The 22,838-nt window shown below is 33.6% G+C and overlaps 2 protein-coding genes and 1 long non-coding RNA gene across 4 annotated transcripts; 2 read left to right on the top strand and 1 right to left on the bottom strand.

The window, feature by feature from the left end:
- The first annotated feature begins 1,909 nt into the window (after positions 1-1,909).
- LOC132732673 (uncharacterized) lies at positions 1,910-4,220 on the top strand. The gene is made up of 3 exons (XM_060719145.1): positions 1,910-2,066; positions 2,473-2,620; positions 3,068-4,220. The coding sequence occupies exons 1-3, from the start codon at positions 1,989-1,991 to the stop codon at positions 3,955-3,957; spliced, it is 1,116 nt and encodes a 371-aa protein (XP_060575128.1). The 5' UTR covers positions 1,910-1,988; the 3' UTR covers positions 3,958-4,220.
- Positions 4,221-4,324: 104 nt separating this feature from the next.
- On the bottom strand, positions 4,325-7,297 carry LOC132732678 (uncharacterized). Of its 2 annotated transcripts, none has more exons than XR_009626081.1 (4): positions 7,160-7,297; positions 6,227-6,394; positions 5,393-5,563; positions 4,325-5,073 (listed from the first exon to the last, which is right to left on the bottom strand). It is a non-coding gene; the product is annotated as an uncharacterized LOC132732678 (long non-coding RNA). The 2 variants fall into 2 exon arrangements; XR_009626082.1 differs by having other exon boundaries at positions 4,326-5,073; positions 5,393-5,560.
- A 5,443-nt stretch (positions 7,298-12,740) lies between these two features.
- Positions 12,741-22,811, top strand: LOC132732671 (uncharacterized). The gene is made up of 3 exons (XM_060719143.1): positions 12,741-12,897; positions 21,046-21,193; positions 21,654-22,811. The coding sequence occupies exons 1-3, from the start codon at positions 12,820-12,822 to the stop codon at positions 22,541-22,543; spliced, it is 1,116 nt and encodes a 371-aa protein (XP_060575126.1). The 5' UTR covers positions 12,741-12,819; the 3' UTR covers positions 22,544-22,811.
- The last annotated feature ends 27 nt before the right edge of the window (positions 22,812-22,838 follow it).

Here is a 22,838-nt window from a genome sequence, read left to right as displayed (position 1 = left end):
TTAACAGATATTGTTGTTTAAATGTGAAAATGATAAATATTAATCAGTATTTAATAAGTGTCTTATCGTTTATAAGTGTTTATACATGCAAGATATTTGATCGACTATGTCACACACTTCTCTTTATATACTAAAGTATATATTATCAGAATTGTGATTGAATTCTAAGAAATATAACATAATATTATTAATCTGCTCAACTTCTCTTGCCGCAGCACTCATTAATTTATAGTTCGTAGCGTAAAGATAGATAAAAAATGATGGTTTGACAGTTTTGTGAATCTAAGGCAATCCAAATCACATTTTTTTATCAATACAGCGAACAAAATGATATATTTCTAATGATTTCTTGCAGAGAAGAAGTTATATAAGTTTTAGAAATGGAATACTTTTGTGAAAGGAAAAATCCAGAAATATTTGAATAACAAGTTGTACAGATAAAACATTAGTTATAAATGCACAATATGCCTCACAGTGAATATTATTTTCTTTCTTCGTAAAAAATTGTGATAAAAGATTAAGAACATGTGAAATGCTTATCACCTGAAGAAAATAACGTTATACCGTTGAATGTGAAAGCATTTCTGTTAAAAGTAAAAATGTAAAAAGTAGTATTTTGACTTCCATACAAAATACAAATTCGCTATAACTGTACTTATCGCCAAATGACAAAAGTATCAAAAGAAAGCTCAGCTATATTGCCAATGAATATTTTTTAAACTGTAACATGGGTGTAAGAGCTTTTGAAAAATAAATTAAGCAAAAACAGACTTAATGTGCCTTTAAAGAAAAGCTAAAATAATAACGCATGGGTATTTTCAAACGAGTTATTAAATTATTGTCTAATGTTATGGATGTTTCAAGTTTTTTATGTCTTCTGGTACCACTATAAAATGTCACGGTTAAAACAGAAAACTAGAGCAAGTTTAGGAAAGAAATGACACCAGTTCCTATTAGATTAGGTCATTTGAATGCTATAGTAGTCAAAATACATCGGCGTGGCCAAGTGGATAACTCGTCGGACTAGTAATCTAAGGATTGCTGACCGAATGGGTTCAAACCCCGTCAGGGGCAAGCCGCTCTTTCCTTGAGCAAGAAACTTTACATTCATTGCTTAATACTGATCGGTTCCGGGAAAGAACTCGAGTGTTTCATTATGCTTATAGCTTCCAACATAGGCGAGCTAAAGTAAGTTCGTTTAAACTGAATAATGCGGTGATTCTTATTGCCTATACAGTAGTGGCTGTAATACTGTCTAACTTTCAGTCCCTATGTATAGGTTAGAATGCATATTGGGTGTTCTTCGTAAATAAGAAAGCTAAAAAGGAGCGGAGCTTGCGAAGCGACTGTAGCTTTCTTATTTACGAAGAACATCTAATATGCACTCTAACCGGCTTAGTGCTCCGACCACTTGCGTTTTATAATATAAAACGTCCAGTTTATATAAAATCTGTTCTATTAAGATTTGAAACCTGAAAATTTGAAAAATCCTCGTCGGTGATTGGCTTAAAAAAAATGGCGAGCACTAAGTACATATACATTTATAAATTATCTAAAATTCGGTTACGGCGAGACTTTGATCCGTTGTGATGATTTATATGCTGAAGATACTTTCAAACGATAGAATCAAACAAATCGGATTCGGTACAGTCGTATATAACATATAAAAACAAAAAAACATGTAAATAAAATATCAAACAATTTAAGAATTGTATGTGTGTGGCCTTCAGTGCATTTCATGATAAGCTATAATGCGCATGTAATTTATTTTTTTGCGATTGACAACAAATGCCCAATTGTCATATTACACCTATATCCCAGTTTTTCTTGCGTCTGTCGTTGCACATATTTATTGCAAATTATGATGTTTTATTATGACAGCTCTAGACATAAGATAATTACAGCTGACGTATTTATGTTAATGTCCATCTCTCTATACGATAGAATAGTATTGTAGCCAATGTCCCGCTGAAAACCCAGTTCAAAACATGAATCTGAAAATAAACTTCATCGGAATTCTGTTAATATCTTTCATCAATAATGCGGAATTTATGCTATCAAATGCGGTTAGTATGTATTTTTGTAAACATCTTTCGAAAATGATATTTCTGTTGTCTTTTTATTCTAGAAAAACGAGTCATTAAAACATGCGCACATAGCATTTCACAGTATGTTCAATAATAAGAGCAGACATTAATAATCTTGTTTAAAATTGTAACTCTTAAAATATCTACTTATCAATTTATCAATTAAGATATTATGTATTTATTAGAACCATAAATCTGTTTAATTATCTTAAAAGACAATATAATTATCAGGAAAAGAGTCATTATTAGTTGACTCACAAAACCACTTAAAAGCGACCAAATATAAAATTGTAATTCTTACAACAATAAGTGAATCAAAAAGTTAAGTGACTGCATTATAATATCTTTAGTATTAAAGATGGTCATTTTTATTTGTTATATATAGAGTATGGGACATTTAGCCGCTCCAATAGAAGTCAAGTCAATTCATGTGACGTCATCATTACCAGCTTGTACAAATGTCACGGTCACATTCGTTGCTATGGAGAACGTGACAGTTTTGTGGACCATAAATGAAGGATTTCTACCAGAAGGTAAGTCTGCTATGAATAAAGTTGATAAGTTTGTATAAATACAAAACAATAATTGTAATCTCGGAAAGCAGAGATAACGGTTTTTTTTTCAGCATGACGGTCAATGCCCACGGGAAACATTGCTCATACGATATATACAATGAAAAGAATTAAATCCTTTATACATGTATAGCTTTACTCACATCATTAATCAAATTAAATTATCGTGCCTGCAAAAGTGGTTAGAGAACTTCCCTATTCTAGTGGAGGTAAAATTGGCACTTTTAAAGAGCAAGAAAAGTAACCTCGATTAGGTTTTATTTTGACAATAGTTTTGCTTGTAATTAAACAGACTAACCAATTAACTTGAAAATAAAGACACAACGTTATCTTAAAATAATACTTGGACCATCGATTTTGTAAATCTTCTTCCGAAACTGATGTCAGGCATTTGTTTTCCATTTTCAGATTTAAATGCACGAGCAACGTCAAGCGTTCAAGCGACAGGACAGTCTAAGAGTGCTTCAATCTGTTTACCAACAGACATGGCATTTGATTCACTTCGACTACATTTGATTTGTCAGATGCATTCATTTGAATTACACCTTAGTCTTCAGGTTTCACACAACATGTCAAATACACAAGAGGATATTAAACAATATTATCTATTGGTTCCACAGTCCAATGAAATTGGAATTAGTTCTCGAGGCGAAGCAAGATTCCACGTGATGGTTGATACTTCCGGTACAAAGTTTTCATTTGGAATGCTTCAGGCGGAAGCTACGTTACTTAATGGCGCCGTACAAGAACATGATGCAGCATTTTCGTTCCTACCAGACAACAACAACAACAAAATGCTTAGAATGCGAAAAATAGCAAATTCCGGAACAGAGTACCATGCCGACATTGCGATTATTTCAAGAAATGTAAAGAAAAGCAAGACCATGATTTCTGTATCTGTAGCCTGTACACAGCCTGCAAGTATTCTTCACAGACTTGATATGAAGCAAGTGACCTATCTTCAGAGAAACACTGCAGGACTTTCACCCAGTCAAATGAACCCTGTTGCATTTTTAGGTGAAAATAAACAGGAGTCAGTAACTCTAGCAAGAGAAGGTAATACCTTGCTGAGATGCAAATCATTTGGTTTCCCACGACCAAATGTCACACTACTAAAACAAGAAGGCAACAAACTCCGCCCTCAGACTGTTCCGTCTTACACGACATCGCTTGAGTTTGAAAATACCACGGTCTACCAATTACTGAATGTAACTGTGCAAGATTCAGGACTTTATATTTGTAAATCATCAAACACAATATCGTCTGCTGAGAAAACATACTCTGTGAAAGTTCAATGAACTGCAATTTTAAGTTTAGAACAATGATACCACAATATCCATATTATAAAACGTTATATACGTAAGACTATGAAAACTTTTAAAAAAAAACAGATTGCTCGATATATGAAAGCAAAAATATCATAATGGTTCAACAGGATAGTCAGGTATGCCTGTTTTGAAAAGCTGAAGCTACTGTGTTTTTATTAAATAAACGAATCTTTTACGTACATATATTGATTACTTTAAAACAGAGCAAGATAACCTTATCATAATACATGTAGTTTAATATGGTTAAAATATGCTATGTGATACAAAAAAAAATCCTGTAAGAAAAAATGTCCTTTAGTATACGTAGTCACAGAATCAGCTTGAACCACGTACGTTACATTGTACATAATACAATATTAAAATAGAGAGCATCGAGTATTAAACAAATTAATGTGGATGCAAATTACGTTAGTAGATATTTTTCTGGGAAAGTAGTTCTACTGTAATAGTATAACTGATCTCTTTTTACCTGGCATTGAGGTAGTCAAGATAATTATTTAAATAAGATGGTAAGCCAAGCCACGTCATTCTAGCAAAAAATTAGTAGACCGTGTATCACACCATAGGAATGTAATGAAACCCCTTATTTACGTGTACAAGCTCGCTCAGAATATATAATTAAATTAAGGTGTGCATAACATTCGTGGTCAGTTATTCTAGTCCAGAACTGAGCGGAATTAAAAAAAAAATATATATTACATAAGAAACGTTCATTTTACTATATTTAAAACACATATATTAATACACATATATATATAACATATTATTGGCATTATATTGTTAATGGATACGAAAGCTAATCGTTTATTACTGCCTGTATTTCTCGTGTTCTTCCAAGTAACAAGGAAAGTAGATTAATTACGTCGCTGGACACTAGAACAAAACAAACGCCAGCTAGTAGTACAATTCCTGACCAGCCTAAACACTGGGACGACACCCGGCCATCATCTGCAGACGACAGTTTCCGCCTAGTTCGAGACAGTTGTGCTCGATTTATTGTCAAGTTCTTAATGATGTCATTAACAGTTTCGTCTAAGTTTGTGATATTGAAGTTATCTGTTTCACACGAACATATCCCGGTCGTGTCTGAAATGCAAATGATCAGTTGTAAAACAGAAAATGTTAAAAACTAATACACAAGTACAATGTAGTTTATTTCTGTATATATAGCCATGCTTAAAAGGTCATACTCGTGATTGACACCTTAAGTACTTCTAATTTGATAAATTGTTTAAACATTAGGGCAAATGTAGATGCAATGTCTAAATAATTATTTAAATTCCTGTTATATAACAGAGACACAAAGATCTTAGGTAATCTTCTAAATATTTTCCGAAATATCCGTAAAGATATAAATTTCTTAAACATGCAATCTATAATTTATGGAATTCCTTTTTTAACTAACCAAGAACGCATGCCGGGACAGGGTACCAGGCTCCATCACTCTGACACTGTGTTGTACAGTTTGACTGTATGTAACCATAGTTACACGTGATTTCGTGAACATTTCCTTCAGTTGTATTGTAAGATATTGTACTTCCGTTATCAATTATAAGCGTTCCACAGTCGACCACTGCTGAAAATAATACACAGGCATATATATTGTTCTATGATTTCATTCATTTTGATCTGAATATCATTAAATATCACACCTTTATATCCCAGTTGGTTCGTTAAGTTTAGTTTGATAATATTTTATTGCAACTGTTATGTGAATACATGTGTGGTCAATGAATCATACAAAAATGTATGTTCACAAGCAAATATAGTGCAGATGGGTCGGACTACAAGATATTATATATCTGGTTCTTCAAGTTACAAAAATGTACATAAATCTGACTAAATGTAGCAAATCTGCAATAACTACACAATCCTTTTTACCTTCACCCAAAAGATCAAATTAATTTGTTAAATATTTTCAATGTATGATATTTAAAGATTTATTATCCATAATCCCCCTCATTGTTGTTATTAACATATGAGCCGTGTCACGACAAAACCAACATAATGGGTTTGCGACCAGCATGGATCCAGACCAGCCTGCGCATCCGCGCAGTCTGATCAGGATCCATGCTGTTCGCTTACAGACCATATAACAAGTAGAGAAACTAATAGCGAACAGCATGGATCCTGATCAGACTGCGCGGATGCGCAGGCTGGTCTGGATCCATGCTGGTCGCAAACCCATTATGTTGGTTTTGTCATGACGCGGCTCATATATTTATCTGAACATCTTTACCTTGCACTGGAGTACATGTTGGAGTTGGATACCATTCACCATTTGAACGACACGATGTCGTGGAATTAACAGCAAAATAACCAACGTCACAATTGACGTCATGCACACTTCATTCTGTTGTATTCTGGGAAATCGTACTTCCGTTTCCAATCTCTATTGTACCACAATCTACAACGGGATTCACAAAACTTTTATTCGGCAAAGAAGGCGAAATGATAAGAAATGTACGTTTTGAAAAGAAAATTCGGGATATTGTTTAGAAATGGGATACGTCATCTTGCAAAGACCTTTGAACTGAAACTGAACAATTCACAAGTTGTCAAAGGGGATGCATGTTAAATACGATAATTTATATCTGGTACATGTCTTAACATCAAACACATATTGATGTATATCATGTCTGTTCATTTAGATTGTGACATTATGTTGATATACAAGATTATATAGACGAGAAATAAGGTAACTATGTATATGTTAGTATTCATCCGTGCTGTTCTACAGAAATTAGAAACTTCGACGGGAGCGATAGCGACAGGAGAATGTTTCTAATTGAATATGATCAATATCTTCATTGAAAGCTTTTGTTCAAAGTGCTCATTTTTGTTTTGGAATATCCGAATTGTCAGTAGATCTATCAGGTACAATAACTGATAACAACCAAACAATTTGAATGTTTGATAATAAAATGAAATGATGTCTGTCAGTCATTTTGTTACTTTTCAAACAGGGTAAGTATTTAATAATTATAATAGTGAGCATTGTGATTTAAGGGAAATGCAATTTAAGAAATATATCCACATTGTTGCAAAGGGTAAAAGATGACAAAGGTATGAGTTTATAATGTGGAGCTTGTTGAATGAAAAAAATAAGTAAAGGAAAGTTAAGACTGAGTAAAAAATATATTAAACTTTAATTAAAGCCCTGAATAAATACCTGCAAGTATATGGTATTCACATATATAAGATAAATCGTCTCTGTCTTCAATGTTAGCTGTATTCCAGTATCCGGAACTCGTCATGTACGTATAGCGGTCTGGTTCCGTACTACTCCGCACTGTCACAGACACTGTAAAATAAACAAGCCAATTCGTTGAATTAATATCATCGACATAAGATACAAATCACGTGACTGAAGCCTTTGAGCAATTTGAGGTACACAAAAGAAGTGAAATGAATTTGGTGTATCTACATAATAATTATAATAATACTCACTCATATGTATTGTATGGTGGCTAATTTGGTACACTTTGCGCGTTGCGCTATCGATAGCGACCACACAACCTATATCGTTATCGCCGTCTTATCGTATTGTCGCGTGATTGCTAAGTCGTCTTGTCGCTAGGCTAGCGAAGCACGGCTTATATATATAACGCCGTTTGGCGTGCATCATTAGCGACAGGACCCGACAACGCGCCGTTTTGCGCTTTGTCGTGCTGTCACTAGCGACAACACGATGCACAAAAGTGTTCCAAATCAGCCACCATAACACTTTATAATTCAATTAATAGCATTCTAGCTTAAATTATTATGTAATATTTCTTACCGTGTGTCACACTTCTGTTCAAATACTCTTCAGTAATGGAGTCGCCATCAAACCATTGGAAGGGAATAGTCTCATCTCCTTCCGGTCTGTATAAACCAATCCAGGTTCCCACAGCGCTAAATATGTATGATTATATAGGTCATATACAGTTCATAAATTTCTCATTTTTATTTCTGTTTATCATATACACTTAATGCGTTCTAAGGAATTATAATTTTAGAATAATATATTTTTATAAAGGTAACTTAATCAACTTAAAAACATGTATATAAATTGTTTTCCTCATAGTTGGCGGTACAAGACATTTATAATAGAAATATCAAATAAAGTAACCAGCTTTATTTTCCAGTTCAATTGTTGATTCTATTCATTTTTGTCATCGATATACATGTGAACATCATGAAAATAATTATAATTTACATTTAATAAAGTCAGGTAAACAAACCTCGAGTCGGTGAATTTGAAAATTGTTGCAATTTGAAGGCTTGCGGCGTTACACGTACCATCATTTTTTATGTTATAAAGTACTAGATCTATATTAATAGCTCCAGTTAACTGATGAAACTACCGTTATTTTTTTTAATAAGTAAAAGCACAATGAGGAAATGAAGATTGTTTCGAGCACATATGTGTTACATTGTTAACAGACTTCCTGGACCTTTTTGCAGAGAATTGTAAAAGGAAATAACTTAAAAATCACAAAAGCGTTGCAACCATCACTTTTCACAATTGAAATAACTCTTCTGGAAAATGGAGTGAGCGAATGACACAAATTATAAGGTTTCATCAAATGGAACAATTATCTCGAAAAAAATATTTCCAATACTGTTATGTCAAAAAAAACCTCAGTAGAGTCCCTTAAATTAAGTAAATATAAAATATTACTCGTAATTGATGTCGTAAATATAGTCGTTAATCTGGTCAGTTTTCGGCATGACTAAATTCCCTCCAGAACTCAAGCAAAATGACTTTGCTTCTAATACAGTAGTGTTTGCGGTGACCAGCTTATAACAGTTGTTGTCCAGAACATAAGGTGCATCAGCTGTGCAACCTGTAAAAATTTAATGTTGCATAAAAAATACAATTTCATATTCAAAGTACAACCTTGCAGTCTGAGCAGGAACTTGATAATTAACTTAGACTACGTTTAGACTAATTATTATTGCCATTGAAATATAAGCAAGCACAATTTAAACAGTTTGTCATTTATTTTAAACATTTAAAATCTAAAAAAGCAGAAGAAAAAAACAGGAAAAGTTTGTTAATCTTCAGTCAAGTAATATACCTTTATCTGAATATTTATTTTCGAAGATGACTTAAACTTTTTTTATAATAGCAAATGTATTATATTTACTTTTAAGATATATCATATTTAAATCTGGATTATATATGGATACAATCCTTAATCATTTTTAGAGAAAACTTCCAAATGAATTGACTGAATAAAGAACAGTGCAGAATATGATTAGATGACACAGCTGTACCGATTTAGTGTTCGTTAGCATGTGTAGAAAATGTTGCCCCAAGCAGATCTTAAGGTTATCACACCTGCTACAGTCAGGGCACATTATGAAACAGTAATGATATGCTCTTACTTTACTTTCAAGAAGATTTAACTCACCGTTTGTGTATGTTTGGCAAATATACTCGTAAGTGGATAAACAGGCGTCATTGGCCCATCCATTTATGTCCATCTGTACACAGAAAGCGCTGGTACTTGTTGCTGACTTTGCCTTACTTTTCTCCTTAGCTCTTTTTTTCCTTGATAGAGTCGGGTATCCTGCAGAATATATATGTATACTCGTGTTTTCGGTGTTACATATTGATCTTAACGGTGCTACATACTGACCCTAAGCTTTATGATGTTACATAATGATCTTTTCGTTGTTACATACTGACTTTTACGGTGTTACATATTGATCTTAACGGTGCTATACATACTGACCCTAAGCTTTATGATGTTACATAATGATTTTTTGTATTTTATTTGCCCGGCTTTGACTTTGCAATCCATTTCATGTTTAATAATAAGAAGAAATAGCTAAGTTGTCAAACAACAGTTAAGAGCTTGGTCAGACTACACGGACGTGTTACATGTATACCTACATATACATGAGACAAAGGCTAATCCATTTGTGTCCATCCTTATAAGAGGTAAGATATTTATAGGTCGAAATTGCACTGAGAAACATATCATTCTTCTTCTTCGTCTACAATAATGGCTACGTTCATTTATGATACGTTACGGTATAGCCATGCGTTGGGTGTTTAGAAAGTTTAGTGTGATAGGCCACCCAAGCAACCCAATAATATTGATACTCGTATATTTCAGTATCGACGATTAATATTGATACTCGTATATTTCAGTATCGACGATTTCGAAGTCCGATATGACATGATGAAAAGGTAATTAAATGATTTTTTTCAATTTTATTTTCCTATATACATTGTAAATACTAAGCCTAATATCTGAATAGAAAGATATTTAAATATAATGATTGATAGCTTAATTTAACTAAACCTAGATACCTTATGATGAGTATTACTGACGAAAAAGAAAATTTGCCAAAACATTTATAGCAGACGAGATTGTCAAATCATAAATACAATGTACATGTATTTTTGTATAATGTGTAAAATTGTGTATTATTAATTGACAAAAATTGTATAAAATCATATGAAAATTGTTCTGTAATTCTTTCATAAATGTAATAATAAAGATATAATTGTTTCTTTTTTTTTTAGACAAAACAAAGTCGCTCCAGATCCAGATTTTATGGACTGAGAAACAACACTCAACAATAGTGCTGAACATTTATATCAAAACTTTTAGTTATTGTGAAGTTAAATAAAATGAGTGCAGGCCTTGAGAAAATAATTTTCTTCTGTTTCTCTGATCTCTAGATTTCCATTGGTCAATGTCTTTTTGTACATGATATCTGAGTTGTAGATTGAATTTTTTTATAACGTTTGACCCTAGTGTCACATTTTTAACAATACATAACATTAAAACCATTTAGTTTTAATGAATTAATTTTTAAAATCTTAGTCTCATCTCCACTATTCAAGGAAGGGCCAGGGCATCGTCAAACACAAATACACAAACAAAAGTGTGATGATAATTGTGTCGTATAAAATATATGTTGCCATCATAAAAAATAAGTATAATCATTTTATGTGCCAACTTTTCACTACAACTGCAAACTACAACGTCATGACTTATTTGTTAAGGTTGCTGACACGCCATGACAGTGACGTCAATTGACGTTATTGACGTATAAAACACGTGTCACTCTCCCATTTTGCTTTTTAAGAATATTCTTAAAATATATTGTTGTTTAAATGTGAAAATGATAAATATCAATCAGTATTTAATAAATAAGTGTCTTATCGTTTATGTGTTTATACATGCAAGATATTTGATCGACTATGTCACACACTTCTCTTAATATACTAAAGAATATATTATCAGAATTGTGATTGAATTCTAAGAAATATAACATAATGTTATTAATCTGCGCAATTTCTCTTGCCGCAGCACTCATTAATTTATAGTTCGTAGCGTAAAGATAGATACAAAATGATGGTTTGACAGTTTTGTGAATCTAAAGCAATCCAAATCACATATTTTTTTTTTCCAATACAGCGAACAAGATAATATATTTCTAATGATTTCTTGCAGAGAAGAAGTTATATAAGTTTAAGAAATGGAATACTTGTGTGTAAGGAAAAATCCAGAAATATTTGAATTACAAGTTGTACAGATAAACATTAGTTATAAAGGCACATTATGCCTCACAGTGAATATTATTTTCTTTCTTCGTAAAAAATTGTGATAAAAGATTAAGAACATGTGAAATGCTTATCACCTGAAGAAAATAACGTTATACCGTTGAATGTGAAAGCATTTCTGTTAAAAGTAAAAATGTAAAAAGTAGTATTTTGACTTCCATACAAAATACAAATTCGCTATAACTGTACTTATCGCCAAATGACAAAAGTATCAAAAGAAAGCTCAGCTATATTGCCAATGAATGTTTTTTAAACTGTTACATGGGTGTAAGAGCTTTTGAAAAATAAATTAAGCAAAAACAGACTTAATGTGCCTTTAAAGAAAAGCTAAAATAATAACGCATGGGTATTTTCAAACGAGTTATTAAATTATTGTCTAATGTTATGGATGTTTCAAGTTTTTTATGTCTTCTGGTACCACTATAAAATGTCACGGTTAAAACAGAAAACTAGAGCAAGTTTAGGAAAGAAATGACACCAGTTCCTATTAGATTACGTCATTTGAATGCTATAGGAGTCAAAATACACCGGCGTGGCCAAGTGGATAACTCGTCGGACTAGTAATCTAAGGATTGCTGGCCGAATGGGTTCAAACCCCGTCAAGGGCAAGCCGCTCTTTCCTTGAGCAAGAAACTTTACATTCATTGCTTAATACTGATCGGTTCCGGGAAAGGACTCGAGTGTTTCATTATGCTTATAGCTTCCAACATAGGCGAGCTAAAATAAATTCGTTTAAACTGAATAATGTGGTGATTCTTATTGCCTATACAGTAGTGACTGTAATATTTTCAGTCCCTATGTACATATACAATTATAAATTATCTAAAATTCTGTTACGGCGAGACTTTGATCCGTTGTGATGATTTATATGCTGAAGATACTTTCAAACGATAGAATCAAACAAATCGGATTCGGTACAGTCGTATATAACCTATAAAAACAAAATACATGTATATAAAATATTAAACAATTTAAGAATTGTATGTATGTGGCTTTCAATGCAGTCATGATAAGCTATAATGCGCATGTAATTAATTTTTTTTTTGCGATTGACAACAAATGCCCAATTGTCATATTACACCTATATCTCAGTTTTTCTTGCGTCTGTCGTTGCACATATTTATTGCAAATTATGATGTTTTAATATGACAGCTCTAGACATAAGATAATTACAGCTGACGTATTTATGTTAATGTCCATCTCTCAATACGATATTATAGTAGTGTAGCCAATGTCCCGCTGAAAACCCAGTTCAAAAAATGAATCTGAAAATAAACTTCATCGGGATTTTGTTAATATCTTTCATCAAGAATGCGGAATTTATGCTATCAAATGCGGTTAGTATGTATTTTTGTAAACATCTTTCGAAAATGATATTTCTGTTTGTCAGGAGAAATGTCTGCCTTGATGTTATTTAATCTAAGAAAAGATTTAGTAATAAATACTAGAACCAATTTCCAAGATATGGAGGCTGGGCAGCACCGCCTGACATAAAAGTGAAGATTTATCTCAGTTGGAAACCTAAGACCATCGTAATTTTGTCTCACGCTTCAACACTCACTCTACTTCATCTCATCTCCGTATTTTTTCCTTCTTCCTATCTTCAATCCATAATATACAGTTAAACAAGCAATACTCTGATTATTATTTACACCAACAAAGAACTCTGATATCTATTTACACCACCAAAACAAAACACAATCAGTGTTATCAGCCATCTTATATGAAATATTCTTTTCACGTATACGCTTTATACGAACACAAGACACCTGGCGAGCCAAACTCTCAAACAACTTTATGATTAAATACCAATAAAAATCACCCAAAACGAACAACCAAAACTGAAATATTTTACACACTCGGTGAGAAGATAACATATCACCACACAACACATCTCACTCACACAACTACTTAACTTCACACAATCTATCAGCATCAGAAACACTTAAACTAAAGCACCACATATTACTAATTATCTCTCTAAACAGAGCAGCTAAAATACATTATAATACTTGATATAATGACCTAAACTTTCAATGCGCCAATAGCAGCAACTCTATCATTTCTTCAACAAACGATATAACTCACAAAAACACAATTAAACCACTTCCTGATCAATTTAAAGATCACACTTTATTATTCAACACTCTCAACAAACCAAAAAACTGATCTCAAATTACAAAATTCACTTTCAATTAACTCACAAAATTCTCTTTTCAATAAAATAATACATCACATACTCGCGTCGCTCTCACGACTAACCACATTCTTTTACAACGCGCAATGTGTGCGAGACTTAACGATTCTGATACGTGTTTAATGTATATCCAATTACACCGCTTGGTTTAAACATGAAATAATTTTACACTAACTAAAAACAATTATCACTGTAAAGAGAATATTAACGTGTCTCTCGCTTTAATACTACATACAATATAAGTCAATGTAAGGCGCGAACATTATTTAACTCGTATGTTAAGATACATATCTCACCATATCCACCTCAACTTCATAGATTATATCTGAGCCCCTATCTCAAGAAAACACTCCACTGTTTCAAACAAAAGAATATCTACAATGTCTTTTTCAGCGGTATGGAGTATTAGCTTAGACCGTAAATCTGCACTCACGTGTCCTTTCCTTCACAGCTCACTCTCCAAACTTATGAGTTACTCTGTAGAGATATACATCGCCCTTCGTGCACTTATTTCGTCACTTTCAACTTTACTTTCTGATATCACGTTTTAAAGGAGCAAATGGTCTGTTATGTAAGTCAAATTCCTTTCCGTACAACATAGCTTGTTGAATTTCTTTTATCTCCAGAATACCGCTCATACGCAGACATTCCCTTCTCGATAACCGATGTAGTTACTTTCTCGATTCATACAATTTCTTCATACTTCGCAGTAAAGCTATTGGAAGCAGACCATACATCAAACTGTTGAAGAAGTGCAAGTCCCTACACCTTTCTGAAGCATCAAATTGCAAAACAAACATGACTATTGAAAGTCTGTGAAGTCGTCAGATGGTGATCGTGTCAGTCCTTGCTTCAAATGTCGTAAACGCTTCTTCATCTCGCTCTCTCATATGCATTTACCTTTGCTGTCTTATCTTCACGTAAGACTGTCAATGGTGAACAATTCTGCAATGAAGCAATCGATTTCGGCTAGTCCAGCTAAAAACCATAGAAACGGATCTCAGTTGCTTCTCTACCTGGCGTATAGCGTCTTTAATTTTGACTAATTTGTCATCTTCCATTTGCATTTGTCCTTTGCCAACAACATGACCGGTAAATGGTATACTTTCAAACCCAATCATACATTTAGAAGGCTTAACTGTGATCTTTGCATTTCGTATTCTTTCGAACAATTGTCTCAACATCTTCAAATGTCTCTCCCATGTAACCGTATGTCCAAGCACATCGTCAACATAGTTATCAGTATCATTCACTCCGGAAAGTAACTTCCGCATCATTCTATTAAATGTTGCACCCAGAATTGACCATTCCAAATGGCATCTTTCTGAATTGGTAACTACCTTTTGTTGTAGAAAATGGCTGTTAGATGTCTTGATTTTGCTTCAATTGGTATTTGCCAAAAACCTTTGGTCAAATCAATTTTTTGTGAAGAACTTATCTTCTTTCAGCTTTGCCATCACATCCTCAACATTACCCATTGGTTCTGTATCAAACTTTGTTACAGAGTTGAGTCGTCTTAAGTCAATACAAAAGCGGTTTGTATCATCCTTTTTCTTCACCAAAACAATTGGAGAATTATAATCAGAATTTGCTGGTTCAATGATACCACATTCAAGCATTTTCTTAATCTCATCCTCTACCGATGTCCTTTTTGCATATGGAATTGTATATTGTCTAACACGAATTGGTGTTTTGTCAGTCAACTCAATCTTGTGAGATTCAAGATCTGTAGTTCCAGGAACGTCAGTAAAAATATCCTCAAATTCTTGAAGCAACGCTTTTACTTCTGAGTTTTGTTCAAGTGTTAATTGATCATTAACATTTACATCTCTGTACGTCTCTTTACCCTGTGTGTCTACTAGTTCTAAAAGATTTTCATCATCAACTACCCCAGTATCATCATTATTTTCGGCTTCTATTACAGCTACACTCGCACAAATTCTATCATCTCTTTCTTCGTATTTCTTCAGAAGATTTATGTGGTACATCCCAATTCTATCACCTACTTTCACTTTGTAGTCAAACTTGTTAACTGCTTCACTTACAACAAATGGACCTTTCCATTGTAACATCAGTTTATTGTGTGTTGAAGGCAGGAGCAATAAAACTTTGTCTCCTTTCTTTAGACTTCTTGGTCGTGTTTTCTTATCATAATGATGTTTATACTCTTCCTGTGAGTTGCTGAGATTCTCTCTAGCAATCTTGCATGTTTGTTCTAATCTATTTCTCAAATCTAGGACGTACTCATACGTATTACGTGTCTCTGGTACTTCTGTCTCTGTCCATAATTCTTTTAGTGCTTGCATGGGACCTCTAACAGTTCTTCCATATAGAAGTTCAAATGGCGAGAACCCTGTACTTGACTGAGGGACTTCTCTGTATGCAAAGAGAACCGCAGACAAATATCTATCCCAATCCTTAGGTCGTTCTTGGCACATTTTCTTCAACATGCTTTTTAAAATACCATTCATTCTCTCACAAAGACCATTACATTTTGGATTGTAAGGGGTCGTAAACAACTGTTTTAGTGATACTAGCCTACAAACTTCTTCCATAAGTTGTGACGTGAACTGACTTCCCCTATCACTAAGTATTTCCGATGGGAAACCTACTCTTGCAAAAATATCTAACAATGCTTCAGCTATATTTTCAGTCTCAATTCTTGGTAAAGCAGCAGCTTCTGGGTAACGTGTAGCATAATCAACTACAGTTAATATGTACCTATTTCCCTTTTCCGATACAGGCGTTATTGGCCCTATCAAATCAACCGCAATTCTCTGGAACGGAGTATCAATAATAGGCATTTCACCTAAAGGAGCTTTCTGAAGTCTACCCCTGGGCACCGTCTTCTGACAAATGTCACAGGAACGACAAAATCTAGTAATATCACTAGAAATACCTGGCCAGTGAAAACTAGACTGTATCCTGTCTAAAGTCTTGCGTACAGACAAATGCCCACCCACTATAGATTCATGAGCTAATGACATAACTCTTTTGTGATATTTACTAGGAACAACTATTTGTCTTGTTTCAGACTTCAAATCACCTTTCACCGTCTCAAATATTCTATACAACACATCTTTTTCTACTTCATATCTAAATTTGTTACCGCTTTTTGTTTTTTTCATGATTCTTATTTTCCCTAGCATACTGCCACAAAACGCTGTAACGTATTGTCATTTGATTGTTGTTCTTTCTTAAGAACATCTACCGTAATTTCATTATCTTCGACCTTTGGAACTTTAAGAGGTTTCATTGCTTTCTTCTCTTTTTTTCTGCCTGTGCTCTAGTAACAACAGCAGCTATATTTGTTTCTTCTCGGCTAACCCACTTTCTCATTTGGCTTATCAAGTACACCCTGAATATTGCCAAGACTAAAATCAAAGATTGCTGACTAACTAAAAACCATTAGCCTGCTATTTTCCTTTATATATAAGTTAGATCAATATATTATTTTTTGCCATGGTACCTAACCTGCCCGTACCATCTATAGCATATGACATCACATTTTTTATTCAGAACATTGATCTCTCCATCAAACACATCTTTCTAAACTACTGTGAGCTAAAATCGCAACCAGGTGTCTCTAAAGTAACACTTTCACTCTGATTACCGACATAACTCTTGGTTTCAGATTCCTTGACGTTCACCATTCTATGATCTATTTGTAGTCAGCTGCTTGTAATGACAGGACAGAATTACCTTGCTAATTTTAAGTTTCCCTCTTCAATACACCGTTCATACAGAACTTGTTGGAGAAATCGACAATACTCTATCCTGAATATCTATTCTTACATTCAATCTCCCCATCCAGTTATTTTCTCCAGGCCTGACTATTCGCCACGTTCCTTGGTGAAGAATATCCGATTTGTTTTAAAGTAATTTCTATTTGTCTCTCCATATGACATTGGACAGCAAGCCCATAATTCTTTTCTTAGTCTTGATCTCATACAATCTCTGGGCCTACAATGACCCTCTCTATTCAACATATGTAAGCATGTAAGCTTTTCTAATTTTCATACTCTGGTGATAAATGCTGTATTGGTTTCGAAGTAAGATAATTACCTTTGATTATGGTGCCGTATTGGTAATTTATAATTTGAAAAGCCTGGGCATATTTTGAGTTTTACTATGTGTAATGTGTACCGCCATGAAGCCTCTAAGTATTGTTTGCAGCAATAAGATTAAACCAAAGATATGACATCTCTACGATCCTTTGGTCTTTCTTTCCTTAAGAAAAGAGCCTAACTCCGTTGAACAAACTTTGTACAAATTGAATCTCTAATAATAAGGTGCTATTCAATTATCTACTGGTATCGCAGCGTCAGCCATTTCTGTCCATCTACTAAAGTACCTATCTAAGCGAGCCATAAATTGGTTACAGTCTCCCCTTGTTCCGGCTTACTCTCTCTAAATTTATTTCTGAAACCGTCTTCTGTTAATTGGTATCTTTTCAAAACTGCTGTTTTTAATTCTTGATAATCTGATGCTTGCTCAGGAGGCATACTAGTGTAAACTTCAAGACCTTTCCCCGTTAATAACGAACTTAAGCTTATTGCCCATGTATCTTCTTTCCATCCTTGACTTATAGAGAATCTTTCAAAACGCTCTATATAAGCATCTATATCATCTTTTGACTCTTCAAATTTAGGCAGTCTTGGCCTCAAACCGGTGCTAGGTGGGGTATCAAGGCGATCCCCAGCCTCAATTTTTAACTTCATTAATTCTATTTCTTGCTCTTTCATTTTCATCTCTACTTCAGCTTGAAATAAACGTTTCTTTTCCTCACGCTCAGCTTCTTTTTCTAAACGCTCTGCCTCAAATCGCCGTCGCTCTTCCTCACGTTCATCTTCTTTTGCTTTACGCTCGGCCTCAAATCGCCGTCGCTCTTCCTCACGTTCATCTTCTTTTGCTTTACGCTCGGCCTCAAATCGCCGTTTATCTTCTTCACGTCTAATATTTCTCTCTTCTCTATCAAGATATTCTGATTCTTTCTTTTGAACATAATCACGTAACTCCCCGTCCTTCAACCCAAGCCTCTCTCCCAATGATACCCATTTCTCATAATCCATAATTGCTTAATAATGGATTACTATTCAATAAAATAATAAACTTTTACGAAACCCGTAAAATAAACACTTTATACTTAACAAAATGGTGTACCTCTGTAGCACCGACACTCGTTATTCCAAATCTAATCTCTATATAACAATGGCACCTACTGGGCACCGGCAATGAACTTGTATCAACAGTAACAACCAGGGGACCGATAATAATCTTCCTGTAGTGTTTAACAACTATGTAAACTTTAAGAAAACAACCAACTGAGCACCGGCAGCAAAAACTATCTATTCAACTATTTCATACACTTTTATGAATAATCACCCACTGAACACCGGTTATAAACTTTAATCAACTACTGATGTTTATAACCTCAACAAATTATAAGTTATATCTTTATCATCGTTATAACTTATTAACACAATGATTCAAACTATCGAAACAAATGTCTCCCAAAAACCACTTAATTCTATCACCGTATAAACAGTATTCAACAAAGGGTGCTTTCCTGCTAAAATGCAATAACTTCTTCAGTATAAATAAACTTTTAAACACAGCCCGTCACCGCTTCTATACATATAACTCTCTACTTAAACTCTATTGTACAGAGAGTTTACTTGTATAACACTAAACGAAGGTTTATCGATTTTCGCCTAACAGCTTTTACACTGCAGTATTTTACCAACAGATCGTAAATGATTTAAGGTTTAACAAAAATTTTATCAAGTTTAACAAACAATATTTTGCCAGGAAAAATTCCAACTTAAAGAGAATATCCCGGACGAGCCCCCAAATTGTCAGGAGAAATGTCTGCCTTGATGTTATTTAATCGAAGAAAAGATTTAGTAATAAATACTAGAACCAAATTTCCAAGATATGGAGGCTGGGCAGCACCGCCTGACATAAAAGTGAAATATTCTCAGTTGGAAAACTAGCATGTAATTGTTTAGTTAACACTATCTTTTTTATTAGGTATTTTTATCCTTTTCTATCTCAAATCATAATATACATGTAAACAACAAACTCTGATTATTATTTACACCCAAAACAAAGAACTCTGATCATTATTTACACCCAAAACAAACACACATCATTTATCAGCCACTTATATGAAATATCTTTTCACGTATACGTCTTTTATACGAAACAAGACACCTGGCGAGCCCAAGCTCTAAACAACTTATGATCAAATAACAATAAAATCACCACAAAACGAACAACACAAAAAATGAATATTTTTACAACTCGAAGATACAGTATAAACCACAAACATTCATACAACAATATTAACTTCACACAATCTAATCAGCATCAGAAAACAACTTAAACTAAAGCACCCAATATTTACATATATCCTCAAAACAAAGCAGCAACTAATATAATCTTGATATAATACCAAACATTCAACCAATATCAACCAATTATATCTTCACAAACAGATATAACTCAACAACAAAAACAACAAATTACAACCAATAAACCCTGATCAATTAAGATCACCACAATTATATTCAACCACTTCAACAAACCAACAAAACTGACTTCAAAACAACAAAATTCTCTTCAAAACAACAAAATTCTCTTCCCAATAAAAAAATAACCCCTCACACTATAAGCGTGTGTCTCCTAACTGATATAAAATCTCTCTCTAAACGCGCATATTTGCTAGCTAAACGATCTGACCTTTACACATGTATACATACAGCGACTGGTTTAAACATGATATTTACACTCTACTAAAACAATGTATCACTGTAAAGAAATATTAACTCGTTGTTTCATCTACAACAATATATCACTGTAGGGAAATATTAACTCGTTGTAAGATACATATCTACATATAAACTTCATGATTATTCTGACACTGTTGTCTTTTTATTCTAGAAAAACGAGTCATTAAAACATGCGCACATAGCATTTCACAGTATGTTCAATAATAAGAGCAGACATTAATAATCTTGTTTAAAATTGTAATTGTTAAAATATCTACTTATCAATTTATCAATTAAGATATTATGTATTTATTAGAACCATAAAACTGTTTAATTATCGTAAAAGACAATATAATTATCAGGAAACAAGTCAATATAAGTTGACTCACAAAACCACTTAAAGCGACCAAATATAAAATTGTAATTCTTACAACAATAAGTGAATCAAAAAGTTAAGTGACTGCATTATAATATCTTTAGTATTAAAGATGGTCATTTTAATTTGTTATATATAGAGTATGGGACATTTAGCCGCTCCAATAGAAGTCAAGTCAATTCATGTGACGTCATCATTACCAGCTTGTACAAATGTCACGGTCACATTCGTTGCTATGGAGAACGTGACAGTTTTGTGGACCATAAATGAAGGATTTCTACCAGAAGGTAAGTCTGCTATGAATAAAGTTGATAAGTTTGTATAAATACAAAACAAACACACAATATAGAAAAATTGTAATCTCGGAAAGCAGAGATAACAGTTTTTTTTAGCATGACGGGCAATGCCCACGGGAAACATTGCTCATACGATATATACAATGAAAAGAATTAAATCCTTTATACATGTATAGCTTTACTCACATCATTAATCAAATTAAATTATCGTGCCTGCAAAAGTGGTTAGAGAACTTCCCTATTCTAGTGGAGGTAAAATTGGCACTTTTAAAGTGCAAGAAAAGTAACCTCGATTAGGTTTTATTTTGACAATAGTTTTGCTTGTAATTAAACAGACTAACCAATTAACTTGAAAATAAAGACACAGCGTTATCTTTAAATAATACTTGGACCATCGATTTTGTAAATCTTCTTCCGAAACTGACGTCAGGCATTTGTTTTCCATTTTCAGATTTAAATGCACGAGCAACGTCAAGCGTTCAAGCGACAGGACAGTCTAAGAGTGCTTCAATCTGTTTACCAACAGACATGGCATTTGATTCACTTCGACTACATTTGATTTGTCAGATGCATTCATTTGAATTACACCTTAGTCTTCAGGTTTCACACAACATGTCAAATACACAAGAGGATATTAAACAATATTATCTATTGGTTCCACAGTCCAATGAAATTGGAATTAGTTCTCGAGGCGAAGCAAGATTCCACGTGATGGTTGATACTTCCGGTACAAAGTTTTCATTTGGAATGCTTCAGGCGGAAGCTACGTTACTTAATGGCGCCGTACAAGAACATGATGCAGCATTTTCGTTCCTACCAGACAACAACAACAACAAAATGCTTAGAATGCGAAAAATAGCAAATTCCGGAACAGAGTACCATGCCGACATTGCGATTATTTCAAGAAATTTAAAGAAAAGCAAGACCATGATTTCTGTATCTGTAGCCTGTACACAGCCTGCAAGTATTCTTCACAGACTTGATATGAAACAAGTTACCTATCTTCAGAGAAACACTGCAGGACTTTCATCCAGTCAAATGAACCCTGTTGCATTTTTAGGTGAAAATAAACAGGAGTCAGTAACTCTAGCAAGAGAAGGTAATACCTTGCTGAGATGCAAATCATTTGGTTTTCCACGACCAAATGTCACACTACTAAAACAAGAAGGCAACAAACTCCGCCCTCAGACTGTTCCGTTTTACACGACATCGCTTGAGTTTGAAAAGACCACGGTCTACCAATTACTGAATGTAACTGTGCAAGATTCAGGACTTTATATTTGTAAATCATCAAACACAATATCGTCTGCTGAGAAAACATACTCTGTGAAAGTTCAATGAACTACAATTTTAAGTTTAGAACAATGATACCACATTATCCATATTATAAAACGTTATATACGTAAGACTATGAAAACTTTTAAAAAAACAGATTGCTCGATATATGAAAGCAAAAATGTCATAATGGTTCAACAGGATAATCAAGTATGCCTGTTTTGAAAAGCTGAAGCTACTGTGTTTTTATTAAATAAACGAATCTTTTACGTACATATATTGATTACTTTAAAACAGAGCAAGATAACCTTATCATAATACATGTAGTTTAATATGGTTATTTGTGTCTTCCTTGTAAAAT

Source organism: Ruditapes philippinarum, unplaced genomic scaffold (genome assembly GCF_026571515.1).
Source record: "Ruditapes philippinarum isolate M1 unplaced genomic scaffold, ASM2657151v2 ctg2053_1_1_1_1, whole genome shotgun sequence".
In the NCBI taxonomy this organism is placed as follows: domain Eukaryota; kingdom Metazoa; phylum Mollusca; class Bivalvia; order Venerida; family Veneridae; genus Ruditapes; species Ruditapes philippinarum.
Note: the sequence above shows the minus strand (reverse complement) of the source record. Positions and strands in the feature narration are given on the sequence as shown.

Excerpts from the sequence above, each read along its gene's own strand:
- LOC132732671 (XM_060719143.1), top strand. The coding sequence starts at position 12,820 with ATGAATCTGAAAATAAACTTCATCGGGATTTTGTTAATATCTTTCATC. Across the intron at positions 12,898-21,045 it reads AATTTATGCTATCAAATGCG|AGTATGGGACATTTAGCCGC; the intron begins GTTAGTATGTAT and ends TGTTATATATAG. Across the intron at positions 21,194-21,653 it reads TGAAGGATTTCTACCAGAAG|ATTTAAATGCACGAGCAACG; the intron begins GTAAGTCTGCTA and ends TTCCATTTTCAG.
- LOC132732673 (XM_060719145.1), top strand. The coding sequence starts at position 1,989 with ATGAATCTGAAAATAAACTTCATCGGAATTCTGTTAATATCTTTCATC. Across the intron at positions 2,067-2,472 it reads AATTTATGCTATCAAATGCG|AGTATGGGACATTTAGCCGC; the intron begins GTTAGTATGTAT and ends TGTTATATATAG. Across the intron at positions 2,621-3,067 it reads TGAAGGATTTCTACCAGAAG|ATTTAAATGCACGAGCAACG; the intron begins GTAAGTCTGCTA and ends TTCCATTTTCAG.